The following is a 20,129-nucleotide window of genomic DNA, read 5'->3' as shown; positions in this document are numbered from 1 at the left end:
CAGGGCCGTGTGCTGCAGGGTGGGGACTTGCCTGGCCCCCAGCCCCAGTTGCTTTAGCCGCTGCTGGAGGATCAGGGCTCACTACCCTGTGCTTGCAAAAGAGCCAGGAAGCAGTTTACACGGGAAGGGCCAGGCAGGAGCTTCCCAGCTGCACCCAGTCCCTGGGTGATGGGCACTGCCATCACTGCTGGAGCCATCCTTCCTCTGGAGCAGGTCACGACAGGGCTGCTGTCCTGAGCCTGATGCTGCTCTGAAGCCCTGTCTGTGTAAGCAAGGCCCACCTAGGACTCAACAGTACACTGCTTTTCTTTAAACATTTATTTGAGGGAAATAGAGTGTCTGCACAGCCATGCCAGCTCTCAGGCCAGGCAGCTGCTCAGTGGAGAGCTGAGCCAACCCGTCCCAGACCAGGTTCCTGCCTTCCCCAGTCACCCATCACAGCAGCAGTGAGCTCCCCTGTGCACCCAGTGATGCTCTTTGGAGGCCAGAGCCTCCAGGCCTAAGCCTTTCACTGAATGGTGAGACCAGTCACAGAGAATAGTTTTGCCACAGCCATGTAAAAAAATTATTAAAATGGAGAGTTGTCCCAGTCTGGTGCTGGTGCTGGTGTGGGCTTCGTGGCTGGCAGCAAAGGCTGGCAACACCTTCTGGTCCTGTGAGTTCAGCCTCATCTCCACAGGGATGCATGGAGCACCCTGGGACTGAGACAGAAAAAGCAGGAGCTGCTGCAGGCTTGGGACAGGCTGAGGGGGATGTACCTTCATGGGGCTTCTCCTCCCTTCCCAGGTGCATTTCCTGCAGAGAAACCTCATGGTAGAGCTGGCTCCTGACTTTGAGATGGAGACAGGCAAGCCTAAGCAAAAACCTGGTTTAAGTCCTGCTGCATTTGGGGCAGGAGAAGCCTCCTAGTGCCCCAGCTGTTGCCCTGGCCATGCTGCCAGCTCTGCTCACCTGGGTGCTAAACACTGAGCTGCAGTGCCTGGAGGTCGTTGGCGAGTCTGTCCTCAGCTGTGCCCTCATCCTCGTAAGGGTATCCGGTGTAGCCACCCTGTTCCTTGCAGTACCTGAGGAACCTGCAGGTGCAGAGGGAGGGGAGCGTGGGCACGAGGTGGCACCGGCCCGGCCGTTCCGTGGCATGGGCACGGCCAAGAACCACGTGCTGGCAGCAGGAAAGGGCAGGTGCTGGTGAGCACTGCCAGTGGCAGGGGCCAGGAGCAGCTCACCTGAGCCAGTGGTGGTCCTTGCTGAGCACAGTAGGATTACCCACCACGATCAACAGAGCCTTGGCCCTGGTGATGGCCACGTTAAGCCTCTGAAGAGGACAAGCAAGAGGGCTTTACCTGCTGCAACACCTCTCATCGTCCTGCAGCCCCAGCTGGGTGCAGGCAGCTCTGGTGGCATGAGCACCCAGAGCAGCTCTACGTGCCTGTGAGAACCACAGGGAAGAGGGGGATGCCAAGGGAGGGGGGTCTGCTCGGGGCTGGCGGTACCTTGGGGTTCTTGAGGAAGCCCAGCCTGAAGGTCTGGTCGAACTGGAGGTACGTACTGCTGCTGCGCACGGTGGAGATGAGGATCACCTGCCGCTCCTGGCCCTGGAACTCTTCCACAGAGCCCACCTGGGGCAGGGACAACAGGTGAGGGCCAGGAGCACCCCTGGGCTGGGGCTGTCCGGGCTCCTTCCTCCTGTGGCATGGTGTGCTCCCCTCTCCTCCATGCCCAGGACCTACCTTCAACTGGCTGATGTCCGGCAGCTTCTGCAGGTCGGGATCCAGGGAGGTGATGGCTTTCCGGATCTTCTCTACCTGAGTGGAGGCATGTGGCAAAATCCAGCCTCCACAGGGCCATGTTGTGCCAGCCCTGGGGCTGCCCATCCATCCCAGTGCTCCCTGTCCCTTGGGAGGTCTCTGCTCTGCCTCTGCCCTGCCTGCAGAGCTGTGTCCCTCACCTGCTTCCTGTAGGGAGAGATGATGCCGATCTCCTTGGGGGACACACTGGGGCAGCCTCCCCTGCCCCGGCTCTGCAGCAGCTTCTTGAGGTAGTGGACCAGGACCTCAATTTCAGCCGTGTTGAAGAATGAGGGACTCTTGGCCTCTCTCTGGTCTTCCCCACAAACCCCATGGAAGATGATGGGGAAGCCCTGGGGATGGAGAACATTTGGCTCTGCTCTGCCTGTGCCTCGGGGAACCCCCTAGGTCAGTCCCTCCTGTGCCTCTCACTTTTTTGGGAAGCTCCTCCCAGGTACAAAACAGATTCCGGATGTCAAGCCCGTTGCTCCTGCACACCTTCAGCTCGTTGTCATAGAAGAGCTCGTTGGGGATCCTGAGAATGGCCTCGTGGGACCTGGGAGAGGCAGGACCATGCCAGGGTGGGTGCCATGTGGGTCCAGAGCCGTCTCAGGCACCGTGCACCCAGGACAGCAGGTGCACTCCCATCTCCCACACCAGCTGGGGCACTCTGAAGCTCTGGGGGACAGATCCTGGAGTGCCGTGCTCACCAATCCCTGCCTGGCTTGACCCCTTCCTGCACTATCCCTGTCCCCACCTGTAGTTCCAGAGCAGTTTGGTGATGAACTGTGGGTCATATCCTCCACTCGACTTCTGGTACAAGGGGTTGTGCAGCATCAGCCTCTCCAGCAGCGAAGTGCCTGTGCCCAGTGATATCCTGTGGCTCCCCACAAGGACACTCAGCCCCTGTGGGGCGCCCACAGCACTCCCACTCCTCTCCCTACTCACCCAGACCATACTGGATTGCCAGCGGTGAGGTCAGGACGGGGCCCAGCTGCTTGGGGTCTCCTGCCAGCACCAGCTGCCCCCCATTGGGGTTGGTCTCCTCATCCATGGGAGCCAGGAGCCCTGGGAAGAGGGAGAGCTCAGCGGGGAACGGGAGGGACCCCAGGCCATGCAGACAAGCCGGCCCTTGAGGCAGCAGGTGGGCACTGCTCACCCGCGATGGCCACGACGCTCTCCGGCTCTACCGCGTGGCCACACTCGTCGATGAACACGTGGGAGAAAAACCCAGGGGGGAAATTGGCTGACACCAGCCTGGAGGAGAGATGCAAAGAGGCTGTTCTTAGCATCCTGCCCCACCTGGCCATCCTTCCTCTCCCACCCTTCACCCTCACCCTCCCACAGAGGAGGGATTTCCTCTGCTGCCTCTGCTGCCGGCCCTCCTCCAAGCCCTCCCTGCTGAGCGCCAGAGGCTCTGCCTTCACAGCCTGGATGCAAGGCAGCCCTGGGTCCAGCTGCCACGGATGCTGGGGACAAGCCCAGCTCCTCTGACCTTCCTGCTGTCACCAATGTGGTGATGATAATCCGGTAGTGCCTCAGTCTCTCCTTGCTTGGGTACACGTAGCTGCTCTGCTCATCATCCCAGTTGCAGCAGGGCTGGAGCACATGCATTGGGTGAGCTCCCATTATCCTGGGGGATGCCAGCCCAGATGTGCTGTCAGGATTTCAGGGTGGAGGGGCAGGGACCTACCCTGATATCAGTGGGCACCTCCCTGTAGCTCCTGGAGCTGGCGATGATCCTGTAGACGTTCTGAGGGGCAATGTCCTTGATGATGCACTGGCACAGCAGGTCTGCAGCACTGTTGGAGGGGGCACAGGCCAAGATATGGGCATCCTTGAAGCATGTCCACACCTGGAAGAGGAGGTGACAGCACTGAGCCCCATGGATGAGAATGGGCAGCAATGCTCAGGGCTGGATTTGGGCACCGGCCACCCACCTGCTTGATGGCCTCCACCATAGTGACCGTCTTGCCAGTGCCAGGGGGGCCAAAGATGAGGTATGGGGCTGGCCGGGACACCCCCGTCACGATGTGGGTCACAGCTTTGCACTGCTCCTCGTTGGTCTCCAGCTTGCGGTTAAACCACCTGTGGGAGCAGAGGCTGCGCTGGCCAAGCCCCATCGCCTCCATCCCCTCGCCCCTCCGAGCCTCCCACCCTGCAGAACTGGGACTCACCGCGGCTGGAAGGGCCCTGAGAAGAGGGACTTGTGGCAGGAGGCGGAGGGGAAGAGGAGGCTGGACAAGCCCCGGCGCATGGCCAGCACTGCAGCCCGGTGCTGGACCTGCAGTGGCAGCCGGCTGAAGGTGAAGGTCACATCGAACTTCAGGTTCTTCACAAACTTCTTCTGCAGCCTGGGAAGGAATGGTGTGAGCAGGGCACGGGGCACTCTCCCATGCCCTCCTGGCCCTTTCCAACCCACTCCTGGCCTTTGGCATCTCTGAGAAAGGCTGCTGGGACCAGACACCACTCACTTGGAGGAGAAGCCCAGCCTGACCCTGTCCAGCTCCACGCTGTGCACGTAGCCCTTGTAGCGGACGAGCGGGGAGTGGTCCCGCTCGCTGCTCAGGTGGGCAAACAGGTGATCCCCTCTCAGCAGGGATGGGCGGTTCTCGGCCACGCCAGGCACCTGTGCCAAAGGGCCAGTGTGATGCCAGGCACTCTGGGAGTGCCAGTGTTACGCCAGCACCCCTCCCATCCCTCAGCCCCCCACGCACATCGAGAACCAGCAGTGCCCTCTCCTGCACCATGGTCACGTCCTGCATGTCGTAGCGACGGATGTCCACCTCCATCTGAATCTCCTCCAGGTGCAGCAGCAGCTGGAATTTCTGGTAGTAGTTCTCAGCCTGCAGAGGTGCTTCCAGCAGCGAGCTGAGGGCAGCAGCAATGTCATTGTGTCCCAGGGACACCTTGGCACTCAAGGAACACCTCAGCATTGCTCTCAGCCCTTGGCACTCACCGCATGGCAGCCCAGCTGGAGCTGGCACTGGAGTTGGGTCCAAGCAGGATTGTGTCCTTGAGGCTCTTTGGGTACTGGTAGGTGCCCAGGGGGATTTCCCTCTCCAGTTCGTTTTTCAGGGAGCTGGGTGGAGGGGACAGTAGTGCTTCAGGGACTACGTGGTGTCCCCAACCCCACTGTCATCAGCCATGGAGCAGGGTTGAAGCACTGTCCTGTGGTGCCAGGCAGTCAAGGAGCTGAACCTTGTCCTGGCTGGAGAACAGGCTGGGCCCCTCTGCTCAGGATGGCAGCAGGTGAGCTCATCACATACCTGTCAGGGGGGATGCCATCCTCGGTGATGACTGTGACATGGCGCTGGAGGCTGGCCTCGTAGGGCTGGAAAGGTGCTGAGGGCCCCAGGTCCTTGGCCAGCTGGCTCTCAGCAACGGCAGCAACGTAGCGTGAGATGCTGAAGGACTCGCCTGACTCCTTGGTGAACTCGAAGGACACCACAGCACTGAAGTGCCCGTTGCAGGTGGTGAGGCACCGCACCTGGATGGGGTACATCCCACCTGCGGGGTGAAGGGTGAGACTGGGTCCTGCATCCTGTGTGCAGGGCAGAGCATGGGGCAGGGGATTGGACAGACCCTACCTGGGTGTAGCAGCAGGGACTGGCCCTGCACTGCCCCTTGCTCATCGGTGAAGGAGAGCTCCCGTGCCTGCTGCTGTGCCTGGAACCGCTGCAGTGTCACCACCTCTGTCCCACGGTTCTGCACCAGGACAGTGACTGTGCGGGGCTCACCCGGCACCACTGGGAAGCGAATATTCCCGTTGCCCTGGTCATCGTCTGAGGTGATCTCAACCCCGTGCTTCCCACGAATGAGCTCAGCCCTGTGGGGAGGGAGGGTCAGGCTTTCCCAGCCGGGGTGGGAGATCCAAGGGACATGCTAAGGTGGGGTGCTGCTGGTCATACCACTGCTTGGCATAGCGCTGGGGCATTTGTGGAGTGGAGCTGAGCTGCTGTCCTGAGGCAGACGTGGACACGGATGTCTGTGCATTCCTCCTGGGTCGCCAGTACTGGTCCGCCACCACCACATGTCTCTTCACCTGCAAGGAGCAGCCAGAATCAGCGTGGGACTCTGCAGGGGGCTCCTGAGGGGCCAGTCCTGGTGGGCACTGCCCCAGCATGAACTCACCTTGAATTTCACCACCTCTCCGCGCACCTGAACCTGGTGGGTTGTCCTCAGAGCAAACAACATGCAGGAAAAATTGGGCGTCTTGGCCTCAGTCCTGCAGGCACAAGGGAGAGGGTTTGTGTGGGAGAGTGTGGCTTGGCTGCCAGGGGCACAGGCAGCTGGGGTGAGGCAAGGGGAAGATGAAGCAGGACACTGAGGCTGCAGTGAGGGGGTTCTCAGCAGGTCCCCTCTGCTCCAGGAGAGGAAGAAGGACTGGGGCTGTGCAAATCTTACATCCCTGCTGGCTGCTCCAGCTGTGCCGTTGCTGTCCCAGCTACGCAACAGCCATTCCAGCCATCCCACTGCATCACTGCCTGGCCCTGACAGCCACGCAGCCCCTGCCCATGCCAGTGCTCAGGAGCTGAGCTGGCACAGGTGGGTGCCTTTGCTAAGGCACAGCCACCGTGCTGCCAGCAGCGATGATTCCCCAGGTACCTCCTCCCAGTCCCACCGGTGCACCGAGCCCCAGCTTTGCCAATGATTAACAGCGGTGACATTGCACAAGGACCAGTGTGATTGGTGTCAGCAGGGTGAGCTGGGGGAGTATGGTAGGCAGTGGGTGTCCAAGGCCATCCCCAGGCAGTTGCTGGGGGCCCATGGAGCTGGGGATCATCCCAGCAGGGCTTTGGTGAGACAGGTGAGCTTGGGGACCCCAGTGATGATGCTGGGGACCAGTGACGCTGGCCAGGCACTGGGGATGCTGGCCCGGGTCTGCCCCAGGTGATGTCGCCCGGGTCTGGCCGAGGGCTCTCACCTGCCGCGGAACTCCTGGTTGTAGATGGTCCGCAGCGTTTCCCGCAGGCTCGCCTGCTCCCGGCCCGTGTCCTGCAGGAACTGCACGAATTGACACCCCCAGAGACTGGCCTCCGCCACGCTGAACCGCGGCATGGTCAAGCCGAGCCGAGCCGAGCCGAGCCGTGTCGTGCCGAAATGGTGCCGCGTCCAGGAGTGCCAGGTTAAACCGGGCTGGGCTGGGCTGGGCTGGGCTGAGCCAGGCTGGGCTGAGCCAGGGCTTGTCGCGCAGGCAGAAACGAAAGCGAAAGAGGCCGCGGGGCCGCGGGGCCGCGGGCCCGCCCGGCTGGGGCGGATCGGGGCTGGCAGGGCACGGCCCGGGGCAGCAGCCGGGGGGAGAAGGGCCCGGAGGCAGGCACGGAACCAGGCAGTCCGCAGGATGATTAGCTAAAGATTTGGAGAAGGACAGAGAGATAGAAACGCTCCTAAGGCTGGGGCACTGGCGGTGAACTGCTCCCAGTGTGCCCAAGGAGCAGAAGACTAGCCTTGAGGCAGATAAAAGCTGTGTTGTGTGCAGAGCCTTATCTTGCGCCCTGCTTCGGCTTCGCATTCTTGGAATTGCTGCAGCGATTTCCTGGATGGTCCAGGGCCGCAGCCCACAGCACCTGAGACTCACACAACCTCTCATCTTCCGTGGGTGCTGCACAGGCAGGAGCCCCTTCAGCTGCCCGTGAGCAGCTCCTGCAGAGCACTGTGCGAGCCCTCGAAAGGCCCGGCTGTTGGGATACAACCAGGACACAAACTGGATGTGCAGGATACAGCCAGGAGTGTCTGAGGTAGGTTAAAGTAAGGCACTGAGAGTGAGTGGAATGACCTCCTTGCTGCCTTGTTCCCAGGGTGAGGAGCTGCAATAAAGCTCTGTGATTGTTTCTATTTTAGTTGGGAAGCTCAGCCCTCCAGTTCCCATGTCTGTATACCAGGGCATTTGGACTGATACCATCCCTGCCTTAGTCATGGAACTGTTAAGATTGGAAGAGACCTTTGCGATCATTAAAGTCCAGCCATCAACCCAGCACCACCACTGTGATCACCACTAAAGCAGGTCCTCAAGTGCCACATTCACATTTTTGAACACTTTCCGGGATGGTGATGCCATTTCCTAGACTTCAGGAATTAAAAGGAGACCACGAAAGAACAGACACAAATGGCTTTAAACAAAGACTGGTGTATTTGCACTAGACTAGTTGATACAGAGGATGCCTGAGGGATGAACTGTCAGTCTCAGCAGCAAATACAAATATATTTTAATTAGTTAAAACTCACAAAGGATAAACACTTATTTTGCGGTGTTACTGTGCAAAACCTGAAGTGTAATGCACAGGCAACCCCACCCCTCTCTTCCCAACCCTTTTTCCTTTGTGTATTTAAAAACAAGAAGACATGAGCCAGTTTAAAAACCAGAACTTGCAAGGCGCCCAGTGATAACCAAGTGCAAACAAAGCAAAGGGAGTTCACCAAAGGAGGTTCACTTTGTAGTGAATCTATGTTCCAAGATCTGAGAAAGGCAAATGTCTATCTCTTCATCCTCCCCTTCAGAGAAACTGTTATGACTGCTAGGTTTGATGTTAGAGGGGGGAAAATAGTAATGCAGAGCAAGCATGTAGAAGAGATTAATTCCAAAATCCCCTCTGAGCATGACAATAAACTGTCCACAACTGAGACAAATGGATTTTTTCTTTCACTTTGGTGCAAGTTTATTTATTTTGTACACTATCCATCCATACACCTGCGATACAAATCTATGAACCTGCCACAAAGCATTAAAGCACAACATACCTATTATTTTGTAGACATTTGCATTTTTAATCACCATCCAGCCCTTGTGGATCAGCAGTGACTCATCTTGTAGTTCTGAAAAAATGCAGATGTCTGGTAACCGTACGTACACGAGGGAAGGGAGAAGAAAAATGTTCACTTTTAGGGAACATGGCTCAAATCTTCAGATTAAAAAAAAAGTTATGTCCCCAGAAGAGCTGGGTCAGTAGGGAATTCTGTAAAGGATCCTGTAAACTCATTTTCTACAGCAAAATCTAAGCCTGCAGGCATCTGCTTTGTGGAGGTTAGGAATAAGGATACACGAGGACTCACTGTCTTGCACTTACTGTGTCTTGCAGCGCCGTGAGCTCTTGGCAGGTTTGACAAACTTACTGGATACCTGGAGTGCTGGATACAGGTGAAGGGAACGCTCTGCACCCTCTCCTGGGGTAATAATAGGGCTTTTCCAGCTAGGAAGTTTTCCAGCCAGTGACTGAAAACAGCTATACTTCTGAGCCATGAATGGCTGAATTTAAATGACCTATTAAATGCAGCTACAACAGGAAGTTTATGTGGCAGGAAACACAAAACACAAAGACAACTATTTGTTCCACGGTTCCCTCTCAGGCTAGAAAACCTGTTAACTTTGAAAGCCCTAAAAAATGCTGCTCCGGTTTAAAAACCATCTACTTGGCATAGGACCGTATTTGTTTTTTCTGCACACGACTGTTTCATACACCTCCTTGTTTCTGCATTAAGCATTCTGCATTTCTTTGCCAATCTTGTAGCTGAGGATTTTGTTCCAGTCAATCTTGGTGCGGGTGACGGGCAGCTGCCGGCGTAAGGCTTTGAAAGTGGTGTCTGACATAGTCTGGTAGTTTTCACTGATTGCTGTCTGCAAGGGCAAGCACATTTGGTTAGGGCACACGTAAAACACTATGAGGAAGCTCAACTTAGTGTTAAAGCCACAAACTCCTTTCTGTAAGGTGTAAGGCCCACTATTAACTACATTAATAAAGCAGTCATCAGTGTTGTGCAAGTCAAAGGCTTTTTATTCACCTTCCCTGTAATGTAGCAGCATCTCCTTAGGTCTTTCACTGACTTATCTCTTTCCAGTCTCCTTGCACAGAGGCTGGGACAATGCAAAAGTTGTTGCACAAGTTTCCTCCTCAGAATTTTTAACTGTCACAGAGGAAAATACATTGACTCACCCACTCCCCTCCCATGCTTGTTCCAGGTATCATTTGTAATCCTTTAAAAAAACTGTACAGCAAAGCTGATAGTTAATTACAACACAGCTTTGTAACTTTACAGATTTATAACTATATTTTTTAAACAAATACTGCTACCCTTTTCTAAGTAATTCTTACAGACAATACCAGATTCAGCTAGGAACAGAACGAGAGGTCAGTTTTCCATGTTTCTATTAACTGCAAATGGAGACTGATATGATTCTATGTTTTGCTTAACTACCACTGATCTTACCTGGTACTCGTTTTCTGCATTTTCTATGATCTTAATAAATTCCTTAGCAGTTTGAACATCACTCTGCAAAGGAAAAAAAAGTTTGCATGTTTAAGAGCAACTTACATAACTTACATAAGCTACACAATAGATTTCTTCTCAAATGATAGGCTGAGTATAGATAAAGTAGGTAACATCATCAGCTTGTGCCTTCTGGTTGTAGCTGGGTTCCTTTCACTTACTACACACTGGGTAGAGACCTTGCTCCAAACTGAAACAGAGCTGCACCCTAGTGAGCAAAAAGGAAGTGGACCTTCATGGTAAAATGAGTCACTTTGCAGCTGTTGCTCCCTCTACCACACTAGAGGATTTCTTAATTTGCCTTAGCATATGTCTCTTACTGTTTCTTTCCCTTGGACAGAGATAGAAAAGCATATTCTATCCTTTTTAACCCTAACTACCAAGAGAAGCTTTCCAATAGAGACTTTCTAATAAGACTGAATTTTAAGCAGTTGGGAATATGGGATTCCTACATGACTCTAAACACCACACTGACTGCTCACCCTAAAATTACTTTAAAGTCAAGAGAATGCAGTCATAGCAGCATGCTTTGTGAGCTGTTAAAGGAATGAAAACAGTTGCTTATCATAAAGATCTTTTAGCATACTTACTGACACCTGTACAGAGTCCTGAATGTCTTTGTGACTAACCAGCTGGACATTGCCATCTTCATAGTAATGGACCTGGACAAAAAGACAGAATGCAGGTTTTATTATGACCACTCCCTCCAGAATTCCTGAGCCCCCAAATGCTACTGAAATGGCACAACAGAGCATCATGCCCATCTTCTTTGCTTACATGAGACTAAAAGCAGGATGGATTTTCTAAAAGGTTTCATTCTTTGTCAAGACTGTTCAAGATTATGTTAATCAGTAAATGCCTAGAGCTGAGATAAGAGCAATTATAAAAGATTCAAGGTAGAGGTTTTAGCCCTATAAAGTGAAGCAAAGTGGAGGTCCATAGGGTAATGCTACATAATAAACCACAGGCCAGATCTGAGACTATTACTAGAATGCTAGATTTAAGAATTACTTTCTTGAATTGTTTAGTTTAGTTTAATAACTTGAAGGACATCTCCCTCTGAGCCAAATGCATTTGTGAAAAACAAGCACAGTGCAGCTCCTCCTGTTACTGCCAGGAAAAATAACTCACCTGGATTTTGAGCACTGCAGCCACTTGAGCTGTTGGTGGTGTGATAGTAAACTTCCATTCTGATCTCCAACGCCCGTTCCTAGAAGCAATCAAAGCATGAAAAAACTATTTCCAAAAAGCTCTAACAGCAAAAAGAATGAAATTAATGACCAAGTTGTTTCTGATGTTGTCTTATCACCAATACCACAGGGGATTTAGTGCTTTAGATGGCATAGAGTTAAATTTCTGCAGCCCTGAAGCTGAATACAATGCAGCTTCAGTACAAAGAAGCTCCAGAGATGTAAAGGAGTATCTATGCAGCTCTGATAAGGCCTTTTCCTCTGGAGAGGTCACAGGAAGAGTTTTCCCCCCCAAGGGGGCTGCAAGGAAAACACACTACAGAAGGAAAAGAACTTCTTGGGAAGCCCAAAACTCCCTGTCCTTCAGACCGTGTCAGAGCAAGAGGATGGGTTGGTTTGAGGAACCAGGCAAAGGAAGAAAACACACTATGTTGAAATAGTCTTACCAGAAGTTTTTGGGCTGAAACTGGTGGCTCTCAATACAGGCAATAATTGTCTGCTGTCCATCTATAGATTTACCATAAACCTGTATTTAGAAAAAGAGTTAAAAAGGCCCAAGAGCTAAGGAAAGCCATTTTTAATCTGTGTTCTTGGCAGCAGGGTGCAGGCTGCTGTGGTGGTACCTCACTGGGAACATGCACCATGAGTTACACTGTCCAACACCTCCCCTGGCTGGCATCTTACTATGGGTAGGTGTGAAGGTGCTTGGCAGTCATGCCTATGAAAAAGGTCTAATTCATCTTTACCTCTGTGTGCATGCCAAGATAGTTGCACCCTCTTTGGAAATGTCATTCCAAAGTTAGCCAAAATGCTAGAGAATGGAGAATTCCAACAGCTCTGCCCAGCACAGTCTGCTCTGGGACTGAGTGACTCAGAGCAATACACTTTCAGGGAAACAAGATGGATACTCAACAGTGCAGAAGCCATTGGGGTAATGGTCTTTGACGTAGGCTCTCAATGCACTGTCACAGGCATCTCTCCATTGTTTTAAAGCCGATTCTGTGTCCTCGGGCTGGGGATCACTTGCTTCTTTCCTTAAGTGATCAAACTTAAAAGAAAGCTTGTTTCTTGGGTCTAAAAATCTGCCATTGCCCAGATCACCATGTTCTGTGATTAAGACCTGGAATAGAAGTTGAAATGATGATACATTTAGGCTGATATAGATGTGTCATTTTGCATTTTGCCCTCCTTGCATATCAGTGTTACAATAGGTTCTTTCATTGAGCTATAAGGTCACATAAAGAAAATCAAGAATTTTTGATATTAATAATTTAAATTAGTAGCTGTTGTGAGGCTAAAGGTAACTATGAACAGCCCCCTTAATATATGCCTCCCATACTCCCATAAACATATCTGGGACACTAGAAAAGCTGGGTCAGAGCTTGGCTCAGAGAACAGAGCAGATGGTCAGGCAGCTTTCTGGCTTCTCTACGACTTGCTGTTTGTTCTAAAAAAAAAAAAGAATTAAAAAACCCCCTGAAATAACTTGTTTTGCTAGCAGAGACTGGATAGTATTAAGTATAATCACTACACCAAATCAATGATTTGGTATAAATAAAGATAAGTTTGTTTTTTAGGGTAGCTGGGAATGGATTAAAATTGCAGAAAATAAATCAAACAAACTATTAAGAATCTATTATCAATTGTCAGTAGGAACTGTAAGCAAGTATCAACATAAGGATTTTTAAGTGAGCTTTAAATACACAGTAATCTTTAATCACTCATACTCTTAAGTAAAATTCCAGTGACTTCAGCATGGAGCTTTAAGGAACAATGAATTGGATTTGCTAAGTAGTACAACACAGAACTTAAAGAGAATGTCCTGGTTATGCTTTGTTCTTATCAAAGAAAGTTTGTCATAGTGATATGTGGGGGAAGGAGGAGGAGTGGTACCTTGTGAGCAGAATGGTGAGTCAGCTGATGGTGATGTTGGCTTGTGAGCCAACATCCTGATGGAAAAACGTTTTTATTGCTTTTTCACAGTGCAGTAATACCACCTGGAGTGTACAAAGTTTCCTCTTACCTGATCCTCGTACCCTTCTATCTTCACCGGGGTGAACTGATCCATGTTGTACTGTGCAAAGGCACTGTGGAGCACCAAAGGAACATGAACTTCAGCTGCATGTGCACATTTATTTATTCTGACTCAAGGATTATATTGCAGCAAACAACAACTTAATTGGGCAAACAATACACACAAGCACTGTTAAAAGATTTTCCAATACCTTTCACTGTAGATAGCCATAAACCCCAGGTCTAAAAGCATGTTTGTTTAGTGATGGCCAGGAAAATACAGAGTTCAAAAGTAGAACAGGAGATAGCCTGGGGAAATGTGAGCAAGCCAAGGCTAAACAGGAACACCCAAGCTACAATTTAGACAGCAGCAAGGTAAATAAATGAGTAGACGAATATTTACAACAGTTTTCTTATGCAAAGACTTGCTGTCTGACATGTCACCTAGCTTGAAATACATCTTAGCATCAAAAAGCTTGGGTATGTGTAATCTTTAAGAACCTTCTGATGAAGCTGTGGAAATAAACAACAAATTTTGAGAAGTTTTTATTGAGGACAGCTCTTTTTCTAAACTTAGGCTATAGATTAATCAGTATTTCAGGCTTCACTAACTTTATAAATCAGATGATTCAACATGATCAGACATTTCTGCTGCTGCAGAGTCAAACTTTTTGGCAGAATGCCTTCCTGTCAGTTTTACACATCACAAATTCCCATTTAGGGCTTTTAAAAAGAATTATCCACACCTTTCATTATGTATTTTATTAGGTGGGTAAGGAATTACATAAGATTGCTCTGAATGCAGCAAATGGTTTTCTTTGTCACAGAATGATGGGTATAAGAAAACAGAAGGATCTCTGATGGTAATGTGACTTGTGTTTGAAATCTCAGTACTTACTGTGCTGCTCCTTCCCTGAGAAGATTGTCATTGTTAAGCAATAACCGGACATCTGGAGAAGAAAGGGTCCAGGTGTGTTACTGGATTTTTATCAAATGTTTCTCTTTATGCACTTTATTTTCAACTGTGCACATGCAAACATTAAAAGATGAAATAATTTCATTAGGCAGAAATAGTCCAGAAGAACTGCATGCTTTCCCAGGCCACTTAACCTTAAAAGCAGTATGGTGTGACACAGCCTTAGATTCTTATAATAAATAAAACATGAAGAAAACACCACAAATAATTTTTTTCTTTAATTGCTTACCATTGAATACTTCATTGAACTCTCCAGGGGGAGCATGAGTGATGAATTTTGCAGCTATACGCACCTACAGTGAAGTAGAAAAGTAATTAAAGACAAAATATAACTTACTGAGTTCACACGTATTGAAGCAATTCACCAACAAAACCACCTCTAAAGTGACAGAAGGTGGCAGATTTAGGGAGAAACCTATTGCATTGTCAAGGTAGAAATAGTCTTGTAAGACTGATCAAAGCAAGGCTGGACAGGGCTTGGAGCAGCCTAGTGGAAAGTGCCCTTGCCCATGGCAAGGGGTGGAACTGGATGATCTTCAAGGTCCCTTTCAACCCAAACCATTCTGGGTTTCTATGAAGGCACGTGATGATGAAGGAAGGCATTAATAACTGAGAAAGCCGAATTTCAATGTCCAGAAACTCTGAATCTGGAAAAGAAAAACCCTGTCTCTTCTAAAAGTGTAATAAAACTGCAATGTGTTCCGAAATCCAATAAACATGTCTTGCACAGTCAGAATTTAGCTGGTCCAAGTATTGGTTCTGTTGGAATTGGTAAGAGTTTATGGTTTTCATTATAAAATCTTTTATAGCTTTTGCAGGACCAAAGGGAATAGAAAGATCTTGGAAGAAATGAAAAAGGAAATGCCACAAAATGCCACTCTCCCTTAGAATAATAAAAACGTCCCATTTCCTCTGACAGCTAACATTTCCAGCTAACAAAGCTGACCAATGAGCCTCTCTGGTCTAACAAGACATTTATTGAAAGTGACTACAGAATTGTTCATTAGAACTCTGATTACTTTCTACTTTTCATTCTGAGCAGCAAAACAAAGAATTGTGTATATATATGTAACTGCTTCACCTGAGTTATCACCAGAGCTGGAAATAACTCACTTCTCTCAACAGTCTTCCCTGTTTTAATTAGAAATTGTTTGTATTGTTTGTCACATAATTATTTTAAGCAAGCCATGAAAAGAAATAAATACCTTTCCAAACAAAAGGTAATTGCCTTATTCCAACAGGACCAAGTAACAACTGTGCCTTAACTGGACTGAGCTTCAGATAAAAACAGACTGTCTTCCAAATTAGCAATGATTTTGAAAAATAGATATATATTATTCGTGCCTGAAGAAATTAAGCAATACAAAGAAAACATTAAACAGACAGCATCTTGTGTAATTGATCAATAAAATAGAAAACATTTCAGTCAAACTATTGAAATCAGGAGTGCAGGAAACAGGCTGGGGAGCGATTAATTTGAAATGTCAAGCACTTGAATGGTTGTTGGTTTTAGAGCCCGTTGATTGGAGGGCGGTGTCAGGATGCTCCTCTGCAGAAACACCAAAATAGGACTTTCTGCAATCTGCCCCATTTCCTGGCCCCCGGGGCCATTTCAGGTGTCATTTCAGCTCTGCAGCATCAACTTCCTGCTTCTAAAATGGGGAAAGTGTCTGAGGGGAAGGGAAGCTGCTCAGCCGTTAGTTTGAACTGGCAAAACAGCAGCAGAATGAACTTGAGCAAAACGGGAGATTTCAGAGGAACTTACAAGAAAATCACAGAATCACAGAGTGGTTGGGTTGGAAGGGACCTTAAAGCTCCTCCAGTGTCCCCCCTGCCATGGCAGGGACACCTCCCACTGTCCCAGGCTGCTCCAGCCTCAATGTCCAGCCTGGCCTTGGGCACTGCCAGGGAACAATTCCTAATTCCCAATCTCCCATCCATCCCTGCCCTCTGGCAGTGCCAAGCCGTTCCCCCTTGTCCTGTCCCCCCAGTCACTCCAGGCCTTGTCCCAAGTCCCTCCCCAGCTCTCTTGGAGCCCTTTAGGTGCTGGAAGGGGATCTCAAGTCTCCCTGGAGCGTTCTCTTTTCTGGACTTGACACCACCAGCTCTCCCAGCCTGCCTGAGAAATTGATCTCTTACCTAAAATACGCCCAAAGAGAATAAAGGAGTGAAGCTTGGAGGATGGAAGGAATTAATTTTGTTGCTCAACTGACGTTTTTGGGTTTTTCCTTTACTTTAAAGTACCGCTAAACTCAACCTTAAAAAATTAACATATATAAAGTTCTCGTCTCATCGGAATAGTCACATGCTACAGAAAATCCTTGCTGCATGCTTCTCTTTCAGATCCTCCCCGGAGGTTATCCTTCTCTGCCTGTGTGAGGCACGGAGTTAGTTGAAATTGAATGTTCTAAAGGCCTATATCAATTCTGCTCTGGAATACTTATTTCAAACAACATCACCTAAAATACTGACTAACAGATGAACTGCAGCTCGAAAGCCCTGCTTGTTTCACAAATGATGTCACTGAAATGAAGCTGAAATTGCAGTTTAAAGGAAAAATGAAAGCAACAGCCCGACTTGTAGGATCCTTGAAGATCCATGAGCCTGAACAACTCCTACAGAATGTTAAGAAATGAAGGAAGCAATAAGTGTAACACTTCTATGATGTAAGGAAGAGTAACAGTGCATTTTTAAACTATTGCGTGCAGACAACAGTGTATTACCAAGCAGAGAACTTGCAGTATGTAACTTTCTCCACATTCCTACACAAGAAGAACAAACTTCTCATTTCCCCCTTTCCTAAAATAATTATGGCTCTGTTTGCTCTGACTTAGTCCTTTCCATCCAGCGTAATTCTCAGGATCTACAGTTCCTGTCAGCAGCTGGGGTGAGCAGAAAGTGCAACAGCACACTCAGAGGGTGTTTAGGAAGTGAAGAGATTGCAAAGCACCTTATAGACACGCTGGTTACTTTGCTGATTTGGGAAAAGCAACACAGAAAACAAATTTTCACAAAATTATTTAGGTTGGGAAAGACCTTCAAGATCACCAAGCGATCCACCTGTGACTGTCTCCCACGTTGTCAGCAAGATCAGAGCACTGGGTGCCACGTCCGGTCCTTCCTTGATCAGGGATAGGGACTCCACCACCTCCCTGAGCAACCCCTTCCAATATCTAATTGTCCTTTCTGTTAAGAAGCTCCTCCTGATGTCCAACCGACACCTGCCCTGGTTTAGGTTGAGACTATGTCCATTTTCATGCAAAACGACTGGCCGAGACCCATCAGCTGCACCAAGGCAATAAGGAAATCGAAAGGCAATGAGGAAATGGGAAGGCAATGAGGAATTCGGAAAGCAATGAGGAATTCGGAAAGCAATGAGGAATTCGGAAAGCAAAGTGCTGGTAAGGAACAGCCGGTCCTTCAGCCGGGCGGGGGCGGCCCGGTGGTCTCGGGAGCCCGCCCACCCCAGAGCACTCGCAGGCCGGCACACCGGCACCAGGCGAGCTTGCCCGCCGCTCCCCACCCAGTGCCCTCCCGGGGGCAGCGGCGCAGGCCCACGGCGGAGAGGCGGCCACCCCCTTCCTTTACCTTCTCCTCGTCCGACACCCGCTCCTCCAGGTCCGCCATCTTGGCAGCTGTGTGCCCGGCCCCGCGCAGTGCATGCCGGGAGCGCTGGGCGGCGGACCGAACGCGCTGGCAGCGCCATCTTAACTGCGGGCAGACGCCGCGTGGCCGCCATGGTAGAAACGGGTGGGTTCTCGCGGTACCGGATGACAGAACCACCGCCTCCCGGAGCCCTTGGGGCTCCCGGTCATCGTGTGGGATATGCTCGGGAGAAGCAGCGGTGATGGACTAGACGAACAGGCTGCCCACGCGAGCCCCGCCCTGGTCGTCCTGGCGTGCCCCGTGGGCTGAGACGGCCGGGATCCGTAGCCCGGAAGCGCGGCGCCGCCATATTAGCTGCGGGCAGACGCCGTGCTGGCACCATCACAGGAACGGGCAGGTTTCTCGCTCCCGGGAGCACGGCGGTACCGGACCTGCCGCACCCCCGGAGCCTCCGGGCATCCCAGCTGTGGTGTGGGGGACGATCGGTCCGCGCTTCGCCCTGGAGCAGCAGCGATGGGGTCGGTGAGCGGGCTGCCCGCGCTGGCGGAGCCCCGCCCCGGTGCTGTCCCGCCCCTGTCCCGGCGTGCCCCGCCGGCGGTGATGGCGGAGGGCAGCGGCAGCGGCGGCGGTGCGAGCGGCCGGGGGCCGCCGTGCCCCGGGGCGGCTTCGGCGTTCCGGCGCTGGGAGCAGCTGCGGCGGCGGGCTGCGACGCCCTGGGCCCGCGGGCTCCTGGCCGCGGCCGCCGGGCTCGGGCTCCTGTACGCGGTGCTGCGGGTGCCGGTGCGGCTCCGGGACGGCCTGGCGGCCGGTGAGGGCGGCAAGGGGGAACGGCGCGCCGGGGGGAGGCAGACCCTGCCCGTGGGGTCCCCAGCTGTGTCCGGGCTATGTCGGCGGTCCAGCGGCACCGAGCAGGGACTGTCCCGCTGTGCCGCGCACCGGCGGGCGGCTCCGCACCTGCCGTGCCCGCGTCTGGGACCCGTTCAGAAGGAACCTTGCGGGGCTGGAGTCTGTCCAGAGAAGGAAACGGGTCTGGAGCCGCAGGAGCGGCTGAGGGAGCTGGGAAGGGGCTCAGCCTGGAGAAAAGCAGGCTCAGGGGGGACCTTGTGGCTCTGCACAACTCCTGACAGGAGGAGACAGCCCCAGGTCGGACTGTGCTCCAGGGAGCAGGACAGGACCTCCAGCTGTGCCAGGGGAAGTTCAGGTTGGACATCAGGGGGAATTTCTTCATGAAAAGATTGGTCAGGCTTTGGAATGGGCTGCCCAGGGAGGTGGTGGAGTCCCCACCCATCGTGGTACCCAGGGAAGAACTGGACCTGGCACTCAGTGCTCTGGTCTTGTTGGCAAGGTGGAAATTGGTCACGGTTGGACTCGATAAGGTCGTTTCCAAACTAACTGATATTCTGGTTCTGTGGGTCTGTCCCAGCCGTGCCTACAGGCAGGTCGTGCATCCCACCTTCGCTCGGTGGCGCACTGAGCTTGCACCTAACCCCAGGGTTAGGGACACGGCCGAGGACTGGGCAGTCCTGGGGCAGCTGAAAGCAGCCCAGGCACTGCCCCGGTGCTGCTGCGTGCTCCCACCGGGGGCTCTGCCAGGCTGGAGCCCTGCCCTGTCCCTGTCCAGCCTGCGCTGGTGGCAGGTGACAAGGCTGATGTGCAGTTTGAGTCCAAACCATGGTCAGAGCACCACTGGATAATTGCATTCTCTGCACTGTGCTCTCGATAGCAGGAGGGAGAGCTCTGTGCAAAACGTTTGTTAGCACTGAATATAAACTTGTATTAGAACAGGATGATTTTGTCTTAAAATGAAATAATATATTAAATTGGCTTCTTGTGGTTCACCAGCCACTGTATGGGTGAAACTGTAAGATGGTCTGTCTAGAAATGTACAGTGATTTTTTTTTTTTGCTGGGATATAAAAATTGGCTGTGACAGGTAGATACAAACAAAATAATACATGGTGAGGGTTCCCCTAAAAGTAGCATTATAAAGCTGCTAGGGCTATAGTGTATTATGTATTTGCATGATATTTGGCATTCTTTAATAGACAAGCTATTTATCTTTTTCAATTCTACTTATTAAGTCTTTGGTTTTGTTTCTCTTAACAGTGACCATGTTCTTAAGCACTTTGACTCCAAAATTCTACTTTGCCCTGACAGTAACTTCATCTTTTATATCTGGACTGATATTTGTAAGTAGCCACTTCTTTGTTTTTAAACAACTTTACTACCTCTCAGATGACTTTATGAGGGGTAAAGGGAGTGAATATCAGACTCTAGAGGGTGCCTTTGTGCTGGG

General features: G+C 51.1%; 3 protein-coding genes across 11 annotated transcripts in view; 1 reads left to right on the top strand and 2 right to left on the bottom strand.

The window, feature by feature from the left end:
- Nucleotides 1–300: 300 nt before the first annotated feature.
- MOV10 (Mov10 RNA helicase) lies at nucleotides 301–7,142 on the bottom strand. 3 transcript variants are annotated; one of them, XM_071450230.1, is made up of 22 exons: nucleotides 6,712–7,142; nucleotides 5,919–6,012; nucleotides 5,696–5,829; nucleotides 5,375–5,613; nucleotides 5,054–5,294; nucleotides 4,744–4,866; nucleotides 4,502–4,655; nucleotides 4,259–4,413; nucleotides 3,962–4,138; nucleotides 3,725–3,872; nucleotides 3,478–3,639; nucleotides 3,280–3,383; nucleotides 2,944–3,041; nucleotides 2,733–2,852; nucleotides 2,542–2,644; nucleotides 2,217–2,340; nucleotides 1,946–2,137; nucleotides 1,728–1,802; nucleotides 1,491–1,616; nucleotides 1,224–1,312; nucleotides 952–1,073; nucleotides 301–853 (listed from the first exon to the last, which is right to left on the bottom strand). In XM_071450230.1, the coding sequence occupies exons 1-21, from the start codon at nucleotides 6,843–6,845 to the stop codon at nucleotides 959–961; spliced, it is 2,907 nt and encodes a 968-aa protein (XP_071306331.1). In that variant the 5' UTR covers nucleotides 6,846–7,142; the 3' UTR covers nucleotides 301–853; nucleotides 952–958. The 3 variants fall into 3 exon arrangements, with proteins under 3 accessions (XP_071306331.1, XP_071306332.1, XP_071306330.1); XM_071450231.1 differs by having other exon boundaries at nucleotides 301–830; XM_071450229.1 differs by having other exon boundaries at nucleotides 301–795.
- A 752-nt stretch (nucleotides 7,143–7,894) lies between these two features.
- CAPZA1 (capping actin protein of muscle Z-line subunit alpha 1) lies at nucleotides 7,895–17,971 on the bottom strand. 2 transcript variants are annotated; one of them, XM_071450253.1, is made up of 10 exons: nucleotides 17,817–17,970; nucleotides 14,458–14,521; nucleotides 14,151–14,202; nucleotides 13,263–13,326; nucleotides 12,153–12,359; nucleotides 11,686–11,765; nucleotides 11,181–11,259; nucleotides 10,640–10,711; nucleotides 9,990–10,052; nucleotides 7,895–9,399 (listed from the first exon to the last, which is right to left on the bottom strand). In XM_071450253.1, the coding sequence occupies exons 1-10, from the start codon at nucleotides 17,853–17,855 to the stop codon at nucleotides 9,259–9,261; spliced, it is 861 nt and encodes a 286-aa protein (XP_071306354.1). In that variant the 5' UTR covers nucleotides 17,856–17,970; the 3' UTR covers nucleotides 7,895–9,258. The 2 variants fall into 2 exon arrangements, with proteins under 2 accessions (XP_071306354.1, XP_071306355.1); XM_071450254.1 differs by lacking the exon at nucleotides 12,153–12,359 and having other exon boundaries at nucleotides 17,817–17,971.
- Nucleotides 17,949–20,129, top strand: part of ST7L (suppression of tumorigenicity 7 like) — a 21,282-nt gene continuing 19,101 nt past the window's right edge. Inside the window, exons 1-2 of one of the 6 annotated variants that reach the window (XM_071450246.1) lie at nucleotides 17,949–17,978; nucleotides 19,940–20,022. In XM_071450246.1, coding sequence (XP_071306347.1) covers nucleotides 17,966–17,978; nucleotides 19,940–20,022 — 96 coding nt within the window. In that variant the 5' untranslated portion in view covers nucleotides 17,949–17,965. Of the gene's footprint in view, nucleotides 17,979–18,182; nucleotides 18,353–18,397; nucleotides 18,643–18,951; nucleotides 19,036–19,939; nucleotides 20,023–20,129 lie in introns of those variants that run through there. The other 5 variants (XM_071450250.1, XM_071450244.1, XM_071450245.1 and 2 more) reach the window with 5 other exon arrangements.

Source organism: Agelaius tricolor, unplaced genomic scaffold (genome assembly GCF_023055355.1).
Source record: "Agelaius tricolor isolate 1412-34295 unplaced genomic scaffold, bAgeTri1.0.p SCAF_30, whole genome shotgun sequence".
Classification (NCBI taxonomy): Eukaryota; Metazoa; Chordata; class Aves; order Passeriformes; family Icteridae; genus Agelaius; species Agelaius tricolor.
The sequence above is the reverse complement of the archived record's forward strand: the minus strand, read 5'-3'. Positions and strand labels throughout refer to the sequence as shown.

Bases quoted from the DNA above. Each gene is read 5' to 3' on its own strand.
- MOV10 (XM_071450230.1), bottom strand. From the start codon at position 6,845: ATGCCGCGGTTCAGCGTGGCGGAGGCCAGTCTCTGGGGGTGTCAATTC. The intron at 4,867-5,053 runs GTATGTGATGAG...CCCTCCACCCAG, and splicing joins GATGGCATCCCCCCTGACAG to CTCCCTGAAAAACGAACTGG. The intron at 1,313-1,490 runs GTACCGCCAGCC...TGTCCTCTTCAG, and splicing joins GCTTCCTCAAGAACCCCAAG to AGGCTTAACGTGGCCATCAC.
- CAPZA1 (XM_071450253.1), bottom strand. From the start codon at position 17,855: ATGGCGGACCTGGAGGAGCGGGTGTCGGACGAGGAGAAG. The intron at 14,522-17,816 runs GTAAAGGAAGGG...ACTTCACTGTAG, and splicing joins GGGTGTCGGACGAGGAGAAG to GTGCGTATAGCTGCAAAATT. The intron at 14,203-14,457 runs GTAAGCAATTAA...TTTCTTCTCCAG, and splicing joins GTTCAATGAAGTATTCAATG to ATGTCCGGTTATTGCTTAAC.